At 34.8% G+C, this 26,033-nt stretch overlaps 1 protein-coding gene across 6 annotated transcripts in view; it reads left to right on the top strand.

Annotated features, from left to right (window-relative positions):
* Window positions 1-26,033, top strand: part of SSBP2 (single stranded DNA binding protein 2) — a 316,027-nt gene that overhangs the window by 150,867 nt on the left and 139,127 nt on the right. For 2 of the 6 annotated variants that reach the window (XM_045033195.1, XM_045033196.1), the window contains exons 5-6: window positions 23,202-23,293; window positions 23,518-23,590. The exons of the other annotated variants lie outside the window; for them this stretch is intronic. In XM_045033195.1, coding sequence (XP_044889130.1) covers window positions 23,202-23,293; window positions 23,518-23,590 — 165 coding nt within the window. The remainder of the gene's footprint in view (window positions 1-23,201; window positions 23,294-23,517; window positions 23,591-26,033) is intronic. 6 annotated transcript variants of the gene reach the window in all.

Raw genomic sequence — 26,033 nt, 5'->3', positions numbered from 1 at the left:
AATTCATTCATCCTGTTACTTTGCTCTAGTTGCTTTTTTTAAAAAAAGATTATATATTTTGGGATAGAGAGCAAATTTATTTCACTGAAGTTGATTGATTGATTGGCCCATTTTCTATTGAGATACATCTCAATTTTCTACTGAGAGTACTATCGGAGAGGAAGGCAGTATCAGAGAAAGTAGTCATAGCTTTGGAGTCTCCATTGCCAAGAGGTGATGGCAAGAAATTCATCCCAGGTCACAGTGTTATTCCTTGACTGCCTCTTTGTATTTTCTTCCTCCTCACCAGACTGAGTGGAGCATGCATGGGAAAAGTATAAGTTGGTTTTTTTCTAAGGTATTATGATAATAAGTAATTAGAAATTAATTTTTGCCTGAAACGTTCTAGACTCTATTCCTAGAGTGTTCCCAGATATCACTACCTTTAATGACCAGAGTTCTTTTTATTTTTTGTTTTGTTTTTTAACAGCAATTTATCAACAGCTCACCTAGGTGATGATTTAAATAGGTTCCATTTTCATTATTCAGTACCTTTTTTGGCATATTAAAATTTCTTCTCAATTTTTAAAAACTGAAGTGATGTCTAAAACCAGTTGCAGTGACAGGAAGGTTATCACCATTTTAATTTTGTGCTACAACATTTCTGGATGACTCAAGAACGTATTCAAGCATTCTTGGTAACTAGTTTGACAGAATGGATGGCTGTTCTTGAACATGTATAAAATGAAGATTTTTTTTCCCAGAAGAAGTTGCATTTTATGTGTTTCCACTTAGGTTCCTTGGATATATTTTCAACCATTCAGAAGTTAATTTATAAATGTATTTCCCCAGTTGTGAATCAGTGGGTTTTTGAATAGTTTAATAAAGGCAGTTTTTATTTGTAATCAAATTTTCATTTGTGTTAGAAGGAATTCCAGTGATGTTTTTGAGTGAGCTGGGGTGTATCACACATTCTTTTAATCCTGTGAAATAAGGTAACCTTTTGGTTGAATTTGGGTTTGTATTAAATACTTAAGGTTAAAGCATTGTTCTTAACTTTGTTCATAAGTAATAAATTCCAGGTTTTAGGGTGAATGGAGGTATTTATATAAAGTTATTTATTTAGGGGCGCCTAGGTGGCTTAGTCGGTTAAGCGTCCGACTTCAGCTCAGGTCCTGATCTCACTGTTCAAGGGTTTGAGCCCCGCGTCAGGCTCTTTGTTGACGGCTCAGAACCTGGAGCCTGCTTCAGATTCTGTGTCCCTTTCCCTGCTCCTCCCCCGGTCACACTCTGTCACTCTCTCTCAAAAATAAATAAACATTAAAATTTTTTTTATTTTTATTTAAATTTATTTATTTAAATTATTTATTCATTTATTTAAATTTGTATGTTTATATTTATATATATTTACATATAAATTATATTTATGTAAGTAAAGGGATATTAGCTTGCAAAAAAGACCACACAGAAAAACATCATTTTTTAAAAGAGAGGTATAATTGACATGTAACATTGTATTAGTTTTAGTTATGCAGTGTAATGATTTGTACATAGTTACAATTTTTTTTTTCCTTGTGATGAAAACTTTTAAGATCTACACTCTTAGCAACTTTCAAATAAGAAAACATCATTCTTGGGGTGTCTGCTGGTTGGCTCAGGAGCTTAAGTGTCTGACTCTGGGTCTCAGCTCAGGTCATGATCTCACACATAGTTCATGAGTTTGAGCCCTGCATCCAGCTTTGTGCTGTCAGCTCGGAGCCCACTTTGGATCCTTTGCCCACCTCTCTCTGCTCCTCCCCCCACCTCAAAAAGAAACAAACATTAAAAAAAATTAAGACAGTATCATTCTTTTTTTGTTGTTTTATTATAACAAAGATATCATTGGCAGGTTGGAAAGAGCTTCTACCTTTGACAGTTGTAAGTAATATATTTAACTTTGAAAGGAGGTATGCTTTCTAATGTTATATTGTGGAAGAGTAATATAAAGTGATAGTATATTAAGAAAATACATTTAAGGATAAAATAAAATACTTTTAATATTTCATATAACCATTTAGGCTCTTGAATTTTAGTCTGTGTACTTAAAAAAAAGTTAACAGAGAAAGGTAATGTGAGTAAATGAATAGGGTATCAAATTAGTATTTTCCTGATCTACAAAATAGTGAGCACTGTCTGAATAGCTACCAAAGAACAGAAATCTAAAAAACAGTAATGAGACCTATAGTACGTAGATGCTTACAAAAAAAGAATGGTCATAGACACAGATTTTTCTCTTTTTTTTTTTTTTTGTTTCTTATTTTTGCTATTAGTGTGTTTTATGATTTACTTTTACTTGTGTAAATTACTTTTGTACATTTGCAATTTACTTTTGTCACTTTTTGTAATCTTTCTCATTCTTAAATACTCTACTTTTCTCTTTATCTAGTTTCTTCTCTTTTCCTTTTTTGTACAGGTTCCCTTTCATGTTCTTTCTTTTACGTTGTTTTCTGCACCTTTTTAAAAAGTTTATTTATTTGTTTATTTTTACTAATCTCTGCACGCAATGTGGGGATCAAACTCATGATTCTGAGATCAAGAGTCCCACACTGTTCTGAGTCAGCCAGGTGCCCACTTTTCACACCTTTTAGTACTTTTATCTTTGGCCCCTTCCTTTGTTCTTATTAAATTTGCACACATTAAAAAAAAACAAACTAGAAACAATGTAAATTCAATCATATAGCATGTCTTTATAAGTAAAATTTATTTTCTAAGTAACATACTAGGTCACTGTGGTTTTCATAATGCCACCCTGATCCTTTCCAAGCACTGAAATTCTTCAGGATGTTGGAGTGGCAAAGAAGAACAATACCAAGAGTACTTCACAGGGTGGCGTCAGTGTGGGTGGGGCTCTGTGGCTCTGTATTTCAGGCAGCATCTGATTGTTATTTGGAAGTAGTCACTGATGTGGTATCCTTAACCTGTTATCTAGGCTATACATATGTAATTGCTGAATAAAGGAAAATTTAATTTAAATGAGTAGTTACAAAATTATGACATGCTCTTATTATATTTTTGAAAAGTTTATAAGTGTACTCTTTGCCTGTCTTCCTGGGTTTAAATCCCATTTGAATCGTCTCATTTTGGACATGTTTCTTAATTCCTCTAAAGCTTTTTCTCTATTAAATGGGGCTAATAATGATATGTATCTAATAGAGGTGTTAGGATTAAACATGGTAATTGATATGATGATGACTATGCGTATTGTGATGAGCATGAGGTAATGTATAGAATTGTTGAATCATTATATTATACATCTGAAACTAAAATAACACTGTATGTTAATTATACTTCAGTAAATATTTTTAAAATATGATAATTCATATGACGTTTTTAACACAATCTGGTGTGTAGTAAGCATTTAATAACGTTAGCTGCTGCCTCTGCTATTGGTATTATAACTAATACCTTACTATTTTTATTAACTTCTTGTATTGCATTTGAAAGTTACTCTCCACATGAGGCATAAAAGTTGGAAAAGGATATAATAATTTCTGTGGGGCTGCTGTTAAACTTTTTTGGGCTCAAGTTATGTGCAGATTGTAATTTTTATATGGGAAAATATGAATGAGTTTTACTGCAAGACAAATGACTTTGCCCTCCTAATTTTGTTATATTTTTTTCTTTTCTTTTTGCAAGCCACTACATTGGATATTTTAAGTTTATTCTTCTCCATTTGTACTTTAAACTAGTCATTGATGGCCACTGTTAGGGTGAGAGCCATGGAAAAATAAATAGCATAGCATTTATGCTATACAATATTATTTTGAGGAAATCATATTGTGTTTTCTTTATAAATAATCTATAACTTTTAAATAATCCTTAAATGTTGAGAAGTGTTTCACTTAAAGGCATATGAATATATCATCTGATTTGATAAATATTTATCAATATAAAAGATTTATGGTAAAAAAGGAAGGGAGGGGCTCCTGGGTGGCTCAGTCTGTTAAGCATCTGACTCTTAATTTCAGCTCAGGTCATTATGTCGCATTTCATGATTTCAGGCCCCTCATAGGGCTCGGCACTTGTGGTGTGGAGTCTGCTTGGGATTCTCTCTCTCTATTCCCCTCCACTGCCCTTTCAAAAATAAATAAATAAAACTAAAGAAAAAAAGAGAGAAAGAAGAGAGTCTCCTTAGGCCAGTGAGTCAGTGACAATGTTAAACAACACAAGAAAAGAACTCAGATTAATTTAGCATGACAATATAACACTGGGAAACTGAACACCCTATTGATGAATGTAGCTCCAAATGAAGAATGACGTTTTGCCTTGCTCAGTAGAGGTAGGTGTTTCTCCTGCACAAATGCCAAGAGTCAGAGATAGATGAAAGATAAGAAAACTTCCAGACTGAATTAAAAGTAGAAAAAATTTCATACATTTCACAGTGGACTCATAGAAGCGGAAAAGTTTGAGGCGAAGAGTTCTTAAAGTCATTGTCCGTCTAGACTTCTAGACGAGGGTGAAACCCACCGTGCATGGCTCAAAAGGGAGTCATATAAGGCCAGGTTAGGACGTTGCCTCTTTGCCTTAAAGTTTTCCTTTTTTCAGTCTAGTGTGTAAGGTTTTGTGATTGGTTGCTAGATCACAGCTTGGAGATTTGGCAAGTAATTCTAAAGAATCGTTTTGGTTCCTCTCAGTTAATCTCGAGAAGAATTTTTTTTAAAACCTTTTTCAGGTGTTCATTAGAAACACACAAATCCAGGTGGACTCAGCTACTTAGATTTAATGTAATTTCATTTAGAACTTTGGTTAGTATCCTGAATTAATTACCCATGGCACATCAAGTTTGTCATCAAAAGCCATACTAAAGGGTAGTAAAGAAGAAGTTCGGGATCCCTTTCCAAAGTACAGCTGTCTAGTCAATAAAATGATTGTATTCAGGAAAGTATTTGAGAGAGGTTTATAGGTTAAGCTTCCCTGGACTGATTTTTAAGGAAACAAAGGAATCTCACATTAAAAAAAAAAGAGAAACAAGAAAAACCCACATTAATTAAGTTCCAAGAGGGCAAGCAAACTTATTAATTAAATGTTTAGTCACGTCAAACCTGACATGTTAAGTCACATTTCTGATATGCCATGTGTAATTGCAATACATGTATTTTTACGTTTACATATAAGCCTGTATAATCAATGTGCAGAACGTATTTATATGTATTTTTTTTAATTTTTTAATGTTTATTTATTTTTGAGACAGAGAGAGAGCATGAATGGGGGAGGGTCAGAGAGAGAGGGAGACACAGAATCTGAAGCAGGCTCCAGGCTCTGAGCTGTCAGCACAAAGCCTGATGCGGGGCTCGAACTCACAGACTGTGAGATCATGACCTGACCCGAAGTTGGAAGCTCAGCTGACTAAGCCACCCAGGCGCCCCTGTATTTTTATATTAAATGTATCATAGCTTTGTATTGTAAGGGAGCTTAATGGTATTTCTTAAATTTTGTGGCTTTTTAATTTATATCGCATTGTACTTTTATATTTACTTTGAAGTTGACAATGGATAGGAACATGTTTTTTAATTATAGCTTTTTGTGTGAAAACATAATCCACTTTATGATAATTTACTTTCCAGTTCTAAGTTAGGTAGGATTCATGGTCAGTGTCTGAACTTGAGAGATCTATTGCCCCCACCTGCCCCAAGAAGATAGAAATTCATTTTTCACTCATAAAAATGTCTGGGGTAATTTGAGGGCCCCACAAATGCAGAGAACCAGCCTTCTCCTTTCTTCTTGCTGTGCCAAGCGTCAACACAGTCTTTATCTAATGGCCCACTTTTAGTTGTATTCCAGTCAGCTAGAAAGAAGAAAGAAGGGATAGGAATGGGCATACCCTTTTCATTGAAAGGAATGACCTGGAAGTTGTATATACCACCAATGTTCAGATTCCTTTGGCCATAACTTAGTCATATGCAATATCTAGCTACAGGAGAAGCTAGCAAATGTAGTCTTTAGCTATATGAACGTGTGTTCAATTGAAAATTTCTATAATTTTATGAGGGGAAGGAATTTGGGGAGAAAACTAGAAATGACTATTAGAAGTATATTGAAGCCTAAAACAACTGCTTTTAACTATATGGAGAGGTCTGATAAAACTCCTCATTTCTGTGTATTGGGAAGTAGACATAGAAATGGGAAATGTCTTGCCAAGGTCAGAATTCTGGTTTGTGGTAAAGCCCACCTAAATCCCAGTTAAGAACTTCTTCTAGTTGCTTAAAAGCACTGACTCTGAAGCCTAGGTTCCATTCCTAGTCTCTCTTTATCTGTGTGATCTTGTTAATCTCTGTGTGCTTTATTGTCTACACTGATAAAATAGGGATATCAAAAATACTGATTTTGAGCATTTGATGAGTTAATATTTATAAGATACATAAAATAGTGCCTTACATATCCTAAGTGCTATGTGTGAGTTACATGCTATACTTGTTGATATTTTAGCAGATAAATCTTAAATATTTCACTTGAATATAAAAGTAGTCCAGAAAAAATGCATGAGAATTTTTAAGTTTTTGAGAGTAGTGGAGAATCAAAATTATTCTTTTAGAATCTCTTTTTTAAATTTTTTACATTTTTTTTAACTTTATTTTTAAGAGACAAACAGAGCACAAGTGGGGGAGGGGCAGAGAGAGAATGAGACACAGAATAGGAAGCAGGCTCCAGGCTCTGAGCTGTCTGCACAGAGCCCGGCGCGGGGCTCAAACCCACAAACTGTGAGATTGTGACCTAAGCCAAAGTCAGATGCTTAACCGACCAAGCCACCCAGGCGTCCCTTTTTAATTTTTTTAAATGTTTATTTATTTTTAAGAGACAGAAACAGAGTGTGAGTGGGGGAGGGTCAGAGAGAGAGGGAGACACAGAATCTGAAGCAGGCTGCAGGCTCTGAGCTTTCAGTGCAGAGCCCGATGTGGGGCTTGAACTCACAAACTGAGAATTCATGACCTGAGCCGAAGTCAGAGACTCAACCACCTGAGCCACCCAGGTGCCCCTCATAATTATCCTTTAATAACAAATGGCTGAGAAAGAAAGAGAGAGAAGGAAGACAAGGAAAGAAAGAAGGGAGGAAGGGAAGAATGAAGGGAAGGAAGGAAGGAAGGAAGGAAGGAAGGAAGGAAGGAAGGAAGGAAGGAAGGAAGGAAGGAAGGAAGGAAGGAAGGAAGGAAGGAAGAAAGGAAGAGGAAAGAAAGAAAAGAAGGAAAGAAAGAAGAAAGGGAAACAAAGACCATGCAACTTGGCATTGGGGAGTTTGAATGCTAATATGAACTAAACTCTCCACTAATTAGTGATGTAACCAGAATCTGTGCATACTGTGATCTCTTTGGAGAGTTTTTAAAGAGAAAACCTCTGTTCCCTCTTTTTTTCTTTTTTCTTTTTTTTTTTTTTTTCTTTTTTGAAGAAAAATCTCAGTGTCTTCTTTTTATCTCCATATGGAAAACTGAACTGAAGCATCTCTAGCATCTCAGGTCTGATGTGAAGGTATGTGGTATCTGCATTGAATTGACAAGAATGCAAAGAAGTAGAATTCTTGCACAAATTCTCCTTTTACCAGTGCTTTATCTCTTATCAGCTTTTATATTTTGCCTTAAACTCTACTTTCTCTGGTATTACACCAGTTTTTTTTTTTTTGTTTTTTTTTTTGGTTAACATCTACTTAATATATTTTTTTTTCTTTTTACTTTCAAATTTTCTGTATCCGGGGCGCCTGGGTGGCGCAGTCGGTTAAGCGTCCAACTTCAGCCAGGTCACGATCTCGCGGTCCGGGAGTTCGAGCCCCACGTCAGGCTCTGGGCTGATGGCTCCGAGCCTGGAGCCTGTTTCCGATTCTGTGTCTCCCTCTCTCTCTGCCCCTCCCCCATTCATGCTCTGTCTCTCTCTGTCCCAAAAATAAATAAATGTTGAAAAAAAAAATTCAAATTTTCTGTATCCTTATATTTAAGACTTGTTTCTTACTATTTACATATACAGTTGACCCTTGAGTAACCCTCCCCCCCATAGTTGAAAATCTGCATGTAACTTTTGATCCCCCCAATATTTGACTACTAATAGTTAGGACTAATAGTCTGTTGTTTACCAGAAGCCTGATAATAACATAAATAGTAAATTAACACAGATTTTGTATATGTAATATTTACTGTATTCTTATGATAAAGCTTAGAGAAAAAGTATTAAAAATCATAAGAAGAAATACATTTACAGTACTGTACTGTAAAAATCTGCATGTAAGTGGATCCATGCAGTTCAAACTTGTGTTATTCAAGGGTCAACTGTAGTTGGATCATTAAAAGATCTACTTTTATAATTTTTTATTTTAACCAGAGTATTTATTTATATTTAATGTAATATTTGAGTTTAAATCTACCATGTTACTATTTTCTTTTCATTCTGGCCATTTTGTTACTTGTTCTTTTTTTGCTTGTTTTATTTCAGTTTGATTAGTTTTTCTTATGGCATTTCTTCTCCTACTTCCTATCATTAGCTTGTTATATTTAAGTCTTCACCTTTTTCTTTTCATGGTTACCCAAAAGTCTACACTGTCTATCTTGGATTTATTAAAGTATGATATTAAGTAGTATTATTACAACTTCCTGGGCTGTGAAAGAATCTTTCACTTTATTACATTTAACAATCCCTTCCCCCAATTCAAATGTTGTTGTGTATCTAATTTTATACATATCTTAAACTCCAGTAAACATCACTATTATCACTGTTTTTATAGAAGACATTCCTTACTGCATCTGAGCTTTCTTCTTGAAGCATTTTCTTTCTGCTAAAGAGTATGCTGTCGTTAGTATATTATACTTTGTGTGGATATACTGGTGATATATTCTTTTAGTTTTTGTTTGCTTGAGAAATGTCTATTTTGGGACACCTGACTGGCTCAGTTGATTAAATGTCTGACTTCGGCTCAGGTCATGATTTTGCAGTTCATGATTTTGAGTGCCACCTTGGGCTCTATGCTGACAGTTTGGAGTCTGGAGCTTACTTCAGATTCTGTGTCTCCCTTTCTCTCTGTCCCTCCCTTGCTTGCTTTCAGTCTCTCGTTCTCTCAAAAATACATGAAACATTAAAAAATATCTATTTCACCTTTTCTTATGAAGACTGTTTTTGCTGGGTATGGATTTCTAGGTTGACAGTTTTCTTTCAGTGTGTTATAGATATCATTGGAGTATATTCTGGCTTTCATTGTTCATCTTTAGATTTCTGCAGTCAGTATCCTTGCACCTTGTTTTATTTCTGGCTGCTTTTAGAAGTGTTCTACTTTTGTTTTCATCGTTTTTTATTGGTTTAATTGTTTTTATCAGTTTTTACTATTAGCTATTGTTTATTATTAGCTGTTTTTTTCTTTGTATTTCCCCTGTTTGAAGTTTGTAGTGCTTTTTAAATCTGGGGCTTAATGTCTTTAATCACTTTTGGAACTTTTTCACCAGTTGCATCCCCATATACTGCTTCTACCTCTATTTTTTTAATCCTTTCATTCTGGGGCTCCACATTCCTGTATGCTAGATATTTTACCCTATACCAAATACCACTTTTACTCTTTTCTTTCTTCCATATTTTAGTTTGGATATTTTCTTCTCACCTAGTTTATGGTTCACTAATTTTTTTCAGCTGTTGCAAACTATTAAGCAAAATAGCCCATCCACTATTTTTTTTTAATTTTTAAAAATATTTATTTTTGAGAGAGAGAGAAAGAGAGAGAAGACGAGTGGGGGAGGGGCAGAGAGAGACAAAAGACACAGAATCCAAAGCAGGCTCCAGGCTCTGTGCTGGCACCACAGAGCTCAACGCAGGGCTCCAACTCATGAGTCGTGAGATCATGACTTGAGCCAAAGTTGGACGCTCAACCAACTGAGCCACCTGGGTGCCCCTCCACTAAATTCTTTAAAAAAAAAAAAGTTTATTTATTTATTTTGAGGGTAGGAGGGGTAGAGGGAGAGGGAGAGACAGAATTTCAAGCAGGCTCCACACTGTCACTACAGAGCCTGATGCAGAGCTTGAACTCACAAACGGCAAGATCATGACCTGAGCCGAAGTCTGATGCTTACTTGACTGAGCTACCCAGGCACCTCATCCATAAATTCTTAAATTCAGTGATTGTATTTTTAGTCCTGTATTTTTTAGATGTTTTTATTCCTCCTTTTTGCTGATGTCCTCAATATTGTTGCTTAATTTATTGGTCACATTAAGCAAAATAGTTGTTTTTAATGTTTATTTATTCTGAGATACAGTGCAAGCCAGGGAGGGGCAGGGGGGTGGGTGGAAAGAGAGGGAATCCCAAGCAGCCTCTGTGGTGTCAGCACAGAGCCCAGTACTGGGCTTAAAGTCACAAACTTGAGATCATGACCTAAGCTGAAATGCAGAGTCAGATGCTTAAGTGACTGAGCCACCTAGGCACCTGGAGCAAAATAGTTTTTAAGCCCACATCTGAAATCCCCATTTTCTGAATCCATAGTTGATCTGGTTTCTGTTTTGTTTTTCTTGGTTTCCAGATACTTAGTATTATTGTCTTCTTATATACCTGGGTGTTTTTTTTTTATTGTGTCCTATATGCTGTATATTGAAAAATAGTATAGAAAACTTGAGAATCTTCAATGATATTTCAAAGAAGATTTATTTTTCCTTCTGGCACGCAGCAAGTTTAGGGGCACTACCAATTCCAGATCATTGTAAACCAACCAATGGAGTGAAATGATTTCATATGGCTTTATCTCCTGTGAGTGATGATCTGTATCTAGATTTATACTTCTTACTGCAGGGTATAATCCTTTGAGTTCCTAACCCATGCCAAGTTTTATATTCTCCTTGATAGGCTTTGAATGTTAATTTTTATGCCCCAGCACTAGAAATTTATTAAAAACTCTGCTCTCCTTTTTGGCCTCTCAACCATGTTTTTGATGTTGACAGAAGCCTTGAGCACAAAATTGCCTTCAAGTGTCTCTCTGAGTTGACTTCCTTTCCTAATCATGATTTGTTTACTACCTCACTAGCCTCTGGTGCCTTAAAAGATTTTTTTTTTAATATTCTATCCAACTTTTTAAGGCATGCTTTTGGTAGGATTGGTCTAGAGTACCTAGTTTGTTAATCTGGAAGTGCAGCTCTCCAAAGAGTATATTTTAATAATGATGATGAGTGTGATAATGATAGCTAGTACTTTACTGAGCACTTATGTGCCAGGTATGGTTTTCATGCATTATTTTATTTAACCTTTGTAGTACTTAATATAAAGCAACTAATTGTTCTTCCCATTATTACATATGAGGAAACGGATTTAAAGAGCCAGTGTGCACGGTTAATATATGGCAAATTGGTTTTGAACCTAAGGCTGTTTAACTCTAGAAACCACAGTCTGAATCAGTGCTTTGTATTACAAAGTACATATGCCACCTAACTAAATCCATGATAATAGTGAGTCCATGATTTATAATTTCAGGCATATCTATAATTGTGTATTATCCCTAATCCCATATGATTAGGGATTCTAGCTTTTTAAATTTTATTACCAAGTTTTTATGTAACCTTTAAGCCATTCAGTGTATATATATCTCCCTTTAACATTAACACAGAGGTTCTAAAACTGGCTCAGTTTACAGATCCAAGTATCTTGGTTATTTCTTTATGCAGCCCTTTGGCAAAAATAAACAAAACCATAACAGTTCTGTTATATAGTTAGGTCCAAACAACTAAATAAGTGTTTATGATCTAATAATTTAATAGCCATTAAAAAATAGACATAAATTAAAAGGAAAAAGGTATTTTAATTTCTTTTTAAAATAATCATAATTACTTACAGGATCTGAGCACCTGTTAGGCACTGTACAACTTTTCAAATCTTGGCATCAGATTGGATACCACCACCCTCATATCCTGTTTCACACTGATTTTCATACAGTCTAATGTCAGAAATGGGAACTGGCTTACGCTACTAGTTCACATAATATTTAACATACATTGAGTATTCTTGGGTTTCCCTCAAAAATGTAAGATATTCCATGGTGCAAGTTTGTGGGACGTGGCATTGACACATTTATGTTTAGAAGTTGTAAGTCTGAAAAAGCTCCTTAGCCCCCAGATTTTGGAGTCAGGGAATATGCCTTTATCTTCTAGATGAGAATCCAAGCATTGCAGGTATTAGTAAAGTATTCAGTCTAGCTTTTGGTAAAGGTAATTACATATTAAAACATTTAAGGGGTTCCTAGTTGGCTCAGTCAGTTAGGTGTCTGTCTTCAGCTCGGGTCATGATCTCACAGTTCATGAATTTGATCCCCACGTTGGGCTCTGTGCTGACAGCTCAGAGCCTGGAGCCTGATTCAGATTCTGTCCCTCCCACTCTCTCTGCCCGTCCCGTTTGTGCTCTGTATCTCTCTCTTTCAAAAGTAAATAAACATTAAAAAAATACTAAAATATTTATAAGAATGCTTTTGGAAACAATCTTTTGATAATCTTACTAGTATTAGTCCTACAATAGAGGTGACTTGGGTGGCTCAGTCGGTTGAGCGTCCAACTTGGCTCAGGTCATGATCTCGTGGTTCATGGATTCGAGCCCTGCATTGGGCTCTGTGCTGACAGCTCGGAGCCTGGAGCCTGCTTCGGATTCTGTGTCATCCTCTCTTTCTCTGCTCCTCCCCGGCTCACACTCTGTCTCTCTCTCAAAAATAAATAAAGAATAAAAAAAGAATAATAATGGCCTCCAATACATTTGTTTATAATGTTTGGGACTAATGAGCAAAGGAATTTCTTAGGCTACTCAGAGCAGTCTGTTTTACATATGCCAGGTAGATGTCCATGAAGTACAAGACTGTACTTAAAAAAATTTTTTTTTATTAATTAAATGATTGACCTTTGAAGGCGCCTTTATTTCTTGGGGAGTGGGAGGAAGAGGCTGTCATTATGGCTATTTGTCTTGTTCCTTATTCTTGGGGACACAGGCTACCAGGTCATAGAGGTGACAGGGATGATAATAGTGTATATGTTGCATTCATATACTGAAAAGCAACTATGTGACAGTCTATGATGGTGGTATTGTCTTGTTAGGATGTTGTTTTATATTTACTAGAGATGAGGCAAATTAAAAGAGGAAAAGTGTAGAAGTCCAATTTCCACTTATGGCTGTGATCTTGGACAAGTCACTTTACTTCTATAAAATGAAGATATTTCTACGTATCTCTTATATGAACTCTGAAGTTCCTTTTCAGCTCTAAAATACATTGAGCCTACAGTTCATCTGAAGCTTTTGCTATATTCTTTACTATAATAGGCCATTCCTTTACTGCTAGAATTTATTTGTAAATTTGTAAATCTAATGTAAATAAGCTGCCTTCTTAATGACCATTTAAATCTTCCTCCTAGATTCATCCATGGTGCCATAATGTTTACTGACATGCCTTCCTGTGATGTGGTTTTTAATTGGAAAGCACATCTTATAAGAGAATTATAGTCTCCAAATGGGATAATTCCTGTGGTTTAAAAGTTGCCACAAAGGAATTCACTGGCATTAGAAACCAGAACAGATTTACTCCTCAATACTTGTCCTCGAGCCTCTAAAATGTTACTATAAACTCAAAACATGTCTATAGTTACCCAGATTTATTTTCAGGTTAATTGGTGATTCAGTATTTTCCTGAAAACCCATTAATTAATATCCTTTAGAAAGTACATATGTACTGAGCCATCAAAATGATGTGAGAAATTGAATACATTTTTCTTAAAATGTCTCAAGTGATATTATGTGCAGAGATTTGTAGTTGATTTTCCCAAATTGATGTTTTTCTATTATTTTTTTAATTGAAAAAATTTATTTTTTATTATGCAACTCCTCAGTTTTATTGGGGTGGGAGAGTTAGAAAGCACAGAAAAGTGCAAAAGTTTACTTTAAATTAGAAAAATTGTCATGACCATTTGAAAACTAAGTTCACATTTTTTTTCTGAAGGCATTTTTCATTTGTAATGTTATTAAAATTTAAGTCCCTTTTAGTTTGTTAGAGCTCTAATAGGAAAAGACAGCCAGGAAAATAGGGAATATTCTACTTGTAGGACTTCCTTACAGATACTATTATTGAATATTTTAATTTATGGGGCGCCTGAATGGCTCAGTCGGTTAAGTGTCAGACTTTGAGTCAGGTCATAGTCTCAGGGTTCACAAGTTCGAGCCTGGCCTTGGGCTCTGTGCTGACAGCTCAGAACCTGGGACCTGCTTCAGATTCTGTTTTCCTCTCTGTCTCTCTGCCCCTCCCCCGCTGATGCTCTGTCTTTCTGTCTCCCTTTCACAAAAATAAAATAAAAACGTTAAAAAATTTTTAAAATATATTTTAGTTCACTTTATTTACCTTTATCTTTAAAAAAGAAACTGAGTCTTTCATCTACCTAATTGAACTTGTATTTTACTTTTTAAAAAATACGTAATTCAACATTAGTTACATAAATAAAACCAAGTTTATATTTAAGTTAAAAAATGAAAGGTACACACATCTAGAGACGTAAGTAGACAGCAGCTTGTTAGGGAAAATATAACAGAGTTTTCAATCATTGTGAGTTAAATACAACATAGTAGGTCAGTGTTGTAAGAAGGATTAGTTCCACGCTAATTTGTTTTTGTTTGTTTTGATTTCTTTGTGGAATGGCCTTTTAAGGAAACTAGCCCAGATGCTATTAGACAGCTCCAAAATGTATTTTTGCTCTCTGCACTTCTACCCTAAAGCCTCACTAAAGCCATCCCTCACCAAAAAAAGAAATTAAAGAAAAAAATAAAATCAACAAAGTTTGTTTAAAATCCACAAGCCAATGCCTCAAAGCTTAATTTGTGGCAGAAACCAAGTGAATGCCATTATCTATCTTTGGTATAATTGGACAACTAATAAGAAGACAAAAATCGTGTTATATAAAAGCTAAGTAGAAACGGGTATGTTTGCTCTACAAAAGAAACCTAAGTCCTCTAGCTTGTTCCGTGTAGGAACTCTCCGGAGTAGCCACTGCATCGAAATATGTCTTATAATAATGAATGAAAGGAACTGAACTGATTTGCAGTGAAGAAGAGGAGAAAAACATATGATAGCTGTCTTCACAAGTCCTTTAGGATTATCATGTATAAGAGCAATAACTGCAAAGGACAGAATTTTCAGGGTGATATAATTTGGCTTATAACATGGAACAACTTAATGGTCTGTTTATGGGCATGGATATGTCCAAATATGATAGATTTCTTTAGGGGGAATTGGTAAGGCAATGACCTAAGGTTAATTCTGACTTTAAGATTCTACCTGAGACTTTCCTCCAATAGTAGTACATTGAGATGCTTTAATGATGGGCAATGTAATATTTTTGAAAGATTTTTTAATAATATTTTACTTTACATTTTCTGTGGGTTACCCTGTGGGAAAACTAGTGAAGTGGGTACAATTTCCAGGCTCTTCCGCTTTCTCAGCCAGGTGCCCTGTACAGGGAACAATGTACATACCTGTACATCCACACACAGCCTCTCTCTTGAGTGGTCAATGTACTTAGGTCATTTCTTTGTAGACTGATTGCTGGTGTAATGTGATCTTGTTAATGTCTCTGATTATGTTAGAGTAATTTACAAAAATAATTAAGTATCATTACTCAAAGGTTTGCTTTCTCTGAATGAAAAGTTACAAAATTCACCTGACTTTAGATAACTGGAAGATTTAATTTTAAAGAACTCTGGCATTAATTCATTTTACTAATGAGCAAAAAAATATTAATTGAGCCACTATGTTTGATTATAATTATAACACCAATTATATTATTAATATTAGAAGTAGTTGCAGGGACTTCCCTCTCCATATATGTGAGTGCAGGTATGTGTACATGAAAAAAATATATATATTTAATATATATAAATAAGCCTATAACTTCATTTAGGTAAAATGAATATACAAAAAAACTGAACATATTTAATATATAAAATTTAATTAATTTGGACATATGCATACACCTTTGATCACTGCAGTTAAGGTAATAAACATATACCTCACCTTCAAAAGTTTCCTTGTGTCCCTTTGTTAGTAAGAAAATTTAACATGAGATCTGCCTACTCTCAACAAATTGTTACATGCACAATACTGTATCAGTAACTATAGGGGCTATGTTATATAGCAGATCTCTAGATTTATTCGTCTTGCATGATGGCAACTTTTTTTTTTTTACATTATGAAATTTATTGTCAAATTGGTTTCCAGACAACACCCAGTGCTCATCCCAACAGGTGCCCTCCTCAATACCCATCACCCACCCACCCCTCCCTCCCACCCCCCATAAACCCTCAGTTTGTTCTCAGTTTTTAGGAGTCTCTTATGTTTTGTCTCCGTCACTCTCTAACCATTTTTTTTCTTCCCCTCCCCCATGGTCTTCTGTTAACTTTCTCAGGATCCACATAGGAGTGAAAACATATGGAATCTGTCCTTCTCTGTATGACTTATTTTACTTAGCATAACACTCTCCAGTTCCATCCATGTTGCTACAAAAGGCCATATTTCATTCTTTTTCATTGCCATGTAGTATTCCATTGTGTATATAAACCACAATTTCTTTATCCATTCATCAGTTGATGGACATTTAGGCTCTTTCCATAATTTAGCTATTGTTGAGAGTGCTGCTGTAAACATTGATGCACAAGTGCCCCTATGCATCAGTACTCCTGTATTCCTTGGGTAAATTCCTAGCAGTGCTACTGCTGGGTCATAGGGTAGGTCTATTTTTAATTTTTTGAGGAACCTCCACACTGTTTTCCAGAGTGGCTGCCCCAGTTTGCATTCCCACCAACAGTGCAAGAGGGTTTCCGTTTCTCCACATCCTCTCCAGCATCTATAGTCTCCTGTTTTGTTCATTTTAGCCACTCTGACTGGCGTGAGGTGATATCTGAGTGTGGTTTTGATTTGTATTTCCCTGATGAGGAGCAACGTTGAGCATCTTTTCATGTGTCTGTTGGCCAACATGATGGTAACTTTATAGAACATTTCCCCATTTCCTCCTTCCTCCATCACCTGACAACCATCATTCTGTTTTGTACTTCTATAAGTTTGGCTAGTTTAGATACTTCATTACACTAAGTATCCACTTACAGTGGAGTTGTGCAGTATATGTCATTCTGTGACTGACTTATTTCATTTCGTATAATTTCCTCTGGCTCTATCAATTTTATCACAAATAGTAGGTTTTCCTTTTTTTTTTTTTTTTTAAGGCTGATTGATATTTCAGTGTACATGTATACCACATTTGTCTTTATCTTTACATCTGTCAGTGGACATGTGGGTTATTTCCATATCTTGGCTGTTTTGAATAATGCTGCAGTGAACCCGGGAGTACCTATTTTTTTCATATCCTGATTTCAATTCTTTTGGATGTGTACCCAGATTTGGTATTGCTGTGTCGTATGAGTTTTAATATATTTAGAAACCATTGTATTGTTTTCCATAGGAGCTGCACCCTTTTACATTCCCACTAACAGTGTAAAATGGTTTCCGTTTCTCCACAACATTGTCAGCAATGTTTTGTTTTGTTTTGTTTTGTTTGTTTCATTTTGTTTTTTGATGATAGCCATCCTGACAGGTGTGAGATGATATTTTATTAGTTTTGATTTTTATTTCCCTGATTACGAACACCTTTTCATAGGTCCATTGACCAATGACTATGTCTTTGGAGAAATGTTTATTCAAGTCTTTTACACGTTGTTTTATTCAGGGTTTTGGGCTATTGAGTTGTAGAAGTTACCTATTTTGGAATGTAACCCCTTATGATTTATGGCTTGCAAATACTTTATCCTGTTCCATAGGTTGCCTTGCCCCTCTTGATTATTTCTTTTGCTGAGAAGAAGCTTTTTAGTTTGATGTGGTCCCATTTGTCTATTTTTGCTTTTATTGCCTGAAATTTTGATGTCATATCTATGAAATCATTGTCAAGAACAATGTCATGAAGCTTTTCCTTTATGTTTTCTTCTGGGAGTCTTATAGTTTGACTTCTTTTGTATATGTTTTTAATCCATTTTGAGTTGATTTTTGTGTATGGCGGTCAATAGGGACCAACTTCATTCTTGAGCATATAAATACCCAGTTTTCCCAGTATCGTTTGTTGAGGAGACAGGTATTTCCCTGTGGTGTATTCTTGGCACCCTTGTTGAAAATCAGTTGACTGTATATAGCTGAGTTTATTTCTGGGTTCTCTGTTGTGTTATATTGCTCTGTATATCTGTCTTTGTGTTAGTACTATACTGTTTTAATTACTCTAGTTTTGTAATATATTTTGATATCATGATATGTGATGCCTCCAGGTTTGCTATTTTTTGCTCAAGATTGCTTTGTCTATTTGGGGTCTCTTGTGGTTCCATATGCATTTTAAGATTATCTTTTCTATTTGTGTAAGAAATCCCATTGAAAATTGATGAGAATAGCATCGAATCTTTAGAACACTGGGCTTTTGTGGACATTTTAGTAACATTAACTCTTTGGGATATCTTCCAATTTATTTGGGTCTTTAATTTCTTTCACCAATATTTGTAGTTTAAATGTACAAGTCTTTCACATACTTGTTAAGTTTATTTCTATATCTTTTACTCTTTATGAAGCCATCATAAATTAAATTCTTAATTTCCTTTCTGAATAAGTCATTGTTAGTATACAGAAATACAATTTAATTTTGTATGTTGGTTTTGTATCCTGCAACTTTACTGACTTGTTTTATTAGTTCTAGCAGGTTTTTTTGTGGAGTCTTTAAGGTTTGCTATGATCATGCCATTTACAAACAGATAATTTTACTTGATCATTCCCAATGTGTTTGACTTTTATTTATTGCCTGATTGCTCTAGCTGGGGCTTCCAGTACTATGGTGAATAAAAGTGGTGAGAGGGGGTATCTTTGTCTTGTTCCTGACCTTGAAGAAAAAAACTTCAATTTTTTCACCTTTGGGTATGATGTTAGCTGTGGGCTTGTCATATGTGGCATTTATCATGTTGAGGTCCATTCCTTCTTTACCTAGTTTGTTAAGCTTGCTTTTATCATGAAAGAGTACTGAATTTTGTTAATTGCTTTTATGTATCTTTGGAGATGATCATGTGATTTTCTTTCCTTCATGACGTTAATATAGTATATCACACTTACTGATTTGCATATGTGAAACAATCCTTATACCCCATGGAATAATCCACTTGATCATGGTATATGATTTTTTTAGTGTGCTGTTAAATTTGGTTTGCTACTATTTTGTTGAGGATTTTTGCACCTATGTTTATCAGGAATATTGGCCTGTGGTTTTCTTTTTTGTGGTGTCTTTGTGTGGCATTGGTATCAGGTTAATGCTGGCTTTGTAAAATGAGTTTGGAAGTGTTCTCTCCTCTTAAATATTTTAGAAAAATATGAGATATTAGCATCAATTCTTTAAATGTTTGGTAGAATTCACCAGTGAAGCCATCTGGTCCTGGGTTTTTCTTTGTTGAGAGAGTTTTAATTACTTAGATTCAAACTCCTTACAGACCTGTTAGTCTATTCAGATTTTCTATTTCTTCATGATTCAGTTTTGATAGATTGTATGTTTCCAGGAATTTCTTCTAGATTATCCAATATATTGGCATATAATTGTTCATAGTAGCCTCTTACGATCATTTTATTTCTATGACATTGGTTATAATGTCTCATCATTCATTTCTAATTTTATTTATATGAATCTTCTCTCTTTTTCTCTTAGTCTAGGTATAAGTTTGTCTATTTTGTTTATCTTTTCAAAAAACCAAGTCTTAATTTTGCTGATTTTTTAAATTGTCTTTCTAATCACTATTTCATTTATTTCTCCTCTAATCGTTATTATTTCCTACTTTTGCTGATTTTTGGTTTGGTTTGTTCTTCTTTTTTAATTACTGTAAGGGTTAAGTTGTTTGAGTTGTTTTTTTTTTTCTTAATGTAAGTACTTATTGCTATAGAATTCTCTGTTAGGACTGCTTGTCCCACATCCCATAAGTTTTGATATGTTTTATTTTCATTTTTGTCTCAAGATATTTATTTATTTTAGTTGTTTTTTTAACATTTGTAATCTCTTTATTCCTTCATGTAAAAGAAAATTAAGCATTGACTAGAATAATAATATTCTAATATTTGACAGAGTTTCTGGCGTATGACTCAAAGGCTTCTGTAACAAATAAGGTGGCATATGGTAGTATACCATTTTTGTAGTGGGAGCATGTCAATCTCCAGAATTAAAGTATTGCAAATAGCAAAAATTTCAAATGCTAGGAAAATTTGGGTAAGGTTGTAATGAGAGAAAATCAGGAAAGGCAATTATGATTGCTTCTGATTTGTATTTTGTTCAAAGGCATTTTTTTTATCAGCCATTGAAGTTTTAAATATTTTATTTTAAAGTAATCTCTACACCCAATATGGGGCTCAAACAGACAACCCCAAGAGCAAGATTTGCATACTCCACTGACTGAGCCAGCCAGGTGCCCCTCAAGATATTTCTTGATTTCCCTTTGGATTCTTTGGTCGCTGAAGAGTGAATTGTTGAATTTTTTATATCTGTAAATTTTCCAGTTTTCCTCCTGTTTTGATTCTAGTTTCGTACCATTGTGGATGGAAATAATACTTGATATGATTTCATTCTTTTAAATTTTGTTAATACTTGTTTTCTAGCCAGCATATGATCTCTCCTGGAGAATATTCCATGTGCATTTGAGAAGAATGTGTATTCTGATGCTGTTGGATAGATTGTTCTGTATATGTTTATTAGGCCTATTTGATTTATAGTGTTATTCATGTCTGCTGTTTCCATATTGATTCTCTGTCTGCATGATCTATCCATTGATGAAAGTGGAGTATTCAAGTTCCTTTCTATTATTGTCTTGCTGTCTATTTCTCTTTTCACTTTTATTAATATTTGCTTTATATATTTTTGCTCCAGTATTCAGTGCATGTATATTTGCAATTGTTGTATTTTATTGATGAATCGACCCATCTACATTATACAGTGACCTTCTTTGTTCTTTTTTTTTTAATTGAAGTATAATTGACACAGACTATCCTGTTAGTTTTAGTTGTACATCATAGTGATTCGATATTTTTATATATCACAAATGATCCCCACAATAAGTCTAGCTACCATCTGTCACCAGTTATTACAATATTATTGACTATATTCCCTATGCTGTACGTTACTTCCTCCTTGCTTATTTATTTTGTACCTGAAGTTTGTATGTCTTAATCTTTTTCATTTATTTTATTTATCCTCCCCAATACCTCCCCTCTCAGGTTAGTTGCCTGTACCCATGATTCTGTTTCTGTTTTGTTTAGTTTGCTTGTTTATTTTGTTTTTAGATATCATATATAAGTGAAATCATATAGTATTTGCCTTTTTTTTTTCTAACTTATTTCACTTAACATAATACCCTCTAGGTCCACCCCTACTGTCACAAATGGTAAGATTTCATTTCTTTTTTTCTTATGGCTGAGTAATATTTCAGTGTGTGTGTGTGTGTGTGTGTGTGTGTGTGTAGCACATCTTCTCTATTTATTTATCTATCAATGGATACAGATTGCTTCCATATCTTGGCTATTGTAAATAATGCTGCAGTGGACATAGGGGTATATATATCTTTTTGGATTAGTGTTTTCATTTTCTTCAGATAAATAACCAAAAGTGGAATTTTTGGATTGTATAGCAGTTTGGTTTTTTTTTTTTAATTTTTTAAGGACCCTTCATATTGTTTACATAGTAGCTGTACCAATTTACATTCCTACCAACAGTGTATGAGAGTTCTCTTTTGTACATTCTTGCCAACACTTGTTATTTCTTGTCTTTTTTATTCTAGCCAATCTGATCGGTGTGAGATGGTAGCTTGCTGTGGTTTTGATTTGCATTTCTCTAATGATAAGTGATGCTGAACACCTTTTCCTGTGCCCATTGGCCAACTGTATGTCTTCTTTGTAAAAAATGTCTATTCAAGTCCTCTTCCCATTTTTAATTGGCTTGTTTGGTTTTTTTAATATTAAGTTGTATAAGTTCTTTGGATATTTTGGATCCATGATTAGCAAATATCTTTCATTCAGTAGGTTGCCTTTTCGTTTTGTAGATGGCTTCCTTCTCTGTGCAGAAGTTTTTAGTTTGATGTATTCCCATTTGTTTACTTTAGCTCCATCTTTATTTATGTGACTTATTTTGACTGAAAGCTTATTTTGTCTGATATAGGTATTGCCAACTCTGCTCTATTTTGGCTACACTTAGCAAAATATCTTTCACCATCTCTTTGTTTTCAGTCTGTATGTGTGGTTTGTTTTGTTTGTTTGTCTGTCTGTGTTTTTAAAGCCAAAGGAAATCCATTGTAGGTGGCAAATGGTTTGATCCTGCTTGTTTAATCTGTTATTCCACACTCTGTGTTTTTGTTTGGAAAATTTAATCCATTTACACTTAAAGTAATTATTAGTAAAAATTTACTATTGCCATTTAGTTAATTGTTTTCTGGCTATTTTGCCATTCTTTTGTTCCTTTGTTCCTTTGTTCCTCTCTTGCTCTTCCTTTGTGATTTGTTGATATTTTTGGTATAGTATGCTTTGATTCTTTTCTGTATCTTTTGTGTGTCTGCAAGAGGTTTCTTTGTGAATTTTTCAGTTCAGTTATTCTGTACTTCATTTCCAAAATTTGTTTGGTTCTTTTCTTTGGTTTCTGTTTTTGCACATATTCTCATTTTTTTCCATGAATCATTTTTTTTTCCTGATTTTATTGTCTGTGTTTTCTTGTAGCTCACTAAGCTTCTTTAAGATGATCATCTTTTGGTCAGGCAATTCCTAGATCTCCATTTCTTTATAGAGTTTGTTATTGGAGATATATTTTGTTCCTTTGGTAGTATTATATTTCCCTTATTCTTTGTGTTCTTTGTAAGCTTTACACTGGCATCTGCACATTTGAAGAAACAGCCACCTTTTTCAGTCTTTATGGAATGACTTTGGCTGGGAAGTTCTGGGAGTTTCTCCAACCTTTATTATGAATGTGTATATTCCACTCTTCTTCCTCCCTCCTGGAGGGAATTCTCAGTATTGTACACTTTCTTTCAATCCCACAGAGTCATTATTGGTACAGAGAGCCTCCTGCCCCTTCCTCCTAGAGCAGTACATGGAGATCCTGGGGTGTTAAGTGCAAGTTCCACATCTTTCTCTTCTCCCTTTCCCTGAAGAAGCCTTAGGATTGTCTACCTCCTCTGAATTTCACAGGTCAGATCTACTCTGGATTTCTACCACCTGCTGAGACCACCTCTGGCTGCTGAGATCTCTGCTGGCTGCTGTGGTCCACACCAGTTGCTGAGGTCTGTGCTACCTGCTGTGATCCATGCCATCCCCTGGGGGCCTCAGAGTCTATTGCGAGCCAACTACCCCTCTTTGTTGTTCTTAGCTGCCCTGAGGCACTGTAACTATGCTGGGTCTTTCAGTAGTACTCTGAATGAGGCTAGATAGGAACTAGATAGGTACTCTGGGGCATTGCCTGAATGGCTGGGGATGTTGGATTCACCCCTGACTTTCTCTTTCCCAGTGGAAGAAATTGCATGTTGAAGGGATCTTTTTTGGCATTGTCCTATGCTGACATGGGCTGGGGTAAGACACAGGTAAAGTGAAACTGCTCTTTTTACCCATTTTCAGTGCACTTGTTCTTGTTTTTTTTTTACTCTGCTAGGATGTTGCATCGTCTTAACTGGATTCTGGGATTCTCATAAGGGTATTCCAGTCTGTATATGGTTGTTACTAAATCAGTGTTTCTGTGTGGGGAAGAGGACTGGAACTTCCTATTCCTCCATCTTGCTAATGTGACTCTTATATTATTTTTTAATTGTGAATGTAAGAAAACCATAAAGTTAGGTACCCCATCCATTCCTCTGTTGTGAGACGAGTAGCGTATCATTTTAGTGGAAGGACTTATTGTTAATTTATTATGTTTATGGAATGTCTTTCTTTTTTAAAAAATCAAAATTTTAAACATTTTTAAGTCATTATAGTTTTATCTTAAAGTAAGATTTGAAACTAGCCAGAATCGACAGTGACATAATTGAAATCATATCTGAAGACTCAGACTTTGGGTTTTTCTAAACCACTTTACACTGTCATGATTATTACCATAACAAGCCTTAATTTGGTGTCACTTTGAATTTAGGCCATGATGTCAAAGTGTGCTAAAAGAAATTCTCCAGTGGCTAGAACTATTCAGTAACAGCTGTTGTTCTACCTGCGAGAGGATTTTTTAAAACTTGCCAGCAAAAGAGCAGTTTGATATGCGTTCTAAATTATTACTATACTAGTTGTTGCTTATATATGTAGAGGTTGACTTCAATTGTGGAATTTTTTTTTAGGATATTAGTTCTTTAATTCTGTGGAACAAAGTAGATTTGGTATGACGGTATCAGCAGCGGGGGCTCTCAGTATTGGAGACCAATCAGATGTTTAGAGAAAATCATCAGTCTGATTTTGTATTTTATTTTTCTGTGTAACATCATGGAGACATGAAGGATTTCTTCTGGGATATAAACGTGTCTCCTGTATAAGTGATTTTTAAGAGTTTAACTAAAAGTAGTTATCTCCCCACTCCCCAGTCTTTGTTAAACTTTTGAAATAGTTATTAGAGGATGATAATCAACAGATGCTAACTTCTGAATAAGAGGCCAGTTTCAGATATTGTGCTCCATAAATGGACTGTTTGCAGAAAAAAAAAAAATTCCAACTTTTTTATGTGGAAATATATTCCTAGAAGAAACTGAAGAATTTAATAAATTGTTAATACTGTAAAGTATCATTAAACATCACATATGGAAAGGAATATTGAGAGGCATATGTATACAGAAAACTGAGACAATCAGCTGCATATAGTCTTTAGGGATGATCCCAGGAGAGAGTTTTTCTGAAAGTGGTTAAGGTTAGAACAAGCAATGAAACATGTTTAATACACCATTTTAAGAAAAAGCAATTGCATTAAAGAACTCATAAACTGACAAAAGAACTGAAACTAGAAAACTGTCAGGTGCCAAGGCAGCTCTAGGTTCTAGCTAGCCTCTTTCTCTCTCTCATCACCCAGCCATTTCATGCAGACACTCTCATGACAAATATGTTCTCTCACACACACTCACCCCTTTCTCCTGCATGCCTACCATCATTCACATTACTCTTGTCTTTTCCTTTTGCCACTGATTAGCCAGTTTTCTCTTGTTTATATCTGAGAATATTCAGTCTAACTGGCTAAACAAATTACCATCACTTTTTCTACGCAGAGCTCTTCAAGCCTGCCTACTTCACAGATCACTGATTAGCGATTGGCTACCCCTGAGACAGTAACTACTCCTTGATAATAATGGATCAATGGTGCATCACCAACTGAGGGTTGTGGCAATATAAATGAGATGGGGAAGCTGATGAAACTGATTCATGCAGATTTTCTAAATGAGAAGACTATTCTTTTGAGAAGCAGTTACCTTATATTCTTAGATCTGGTACTTTTAGAAAAACTTTGGTTTTTAGGAAGGAGAAGAAGGAAGAAAGGAGGGAATATTCTTGGAACATTTAGAAGCCAGGTGATGATCTAGGTGCTTTTTTGTTACTTCTGTATAATCAGCTAAGGTAATTTAGTGACATTACCTAATTTAAGTGAGTAGCATAAATAAGATTTGAAGTTAGGCCTGTGTATCTGTCTGTCCCCAGAGTCCATGATTTTTTCCCCAGACACACTCTAGTGTCTTATTACTTTTGACTGTACATTGGTGACATATCTTGCTTTATGTTGTTACTTTAAGTAGATATGTATTTAAATATATGAGATGAGATGGTTTTGAGAATAGGGAGCATACATGTTCTATTCACTCTTTTATAAAACCTGTATATACAGTAGTTTCTCAGTTTTTTAATTTTATTTTAAATGTTATTTTACCTACTGAATGATAGAATATTGCCTTATGGCCTTATGGTAATATAATAATAATATGCCTTATGGTACTAAAATCTTAGTATCCAAGACTAGTTGAAATGTGAGATGAGGTATTTAAACCTACATACATAATGCTAGTTGAT

Source organism: Felis catus, chromosome A1, assembly GCF_018350175.1.
Source record: "Felis catus isolate Fca126 chromosome A1, F.catus_Fca126_mat1.0, whole genome shotgun sequence".
In the NCBI taxonomy this organism is placed as follows: domain Eukaryota; kingdom Metazoa; phylum Chordata; class Mammalia; order Carnivora; family Felidae; genus Felis; species Felis catus.
The sequence above is the reverse complement of the archived record's forward strand: the minus strand, read 5'-3'. Positions and strand labels throughout refer to the sequence as shown.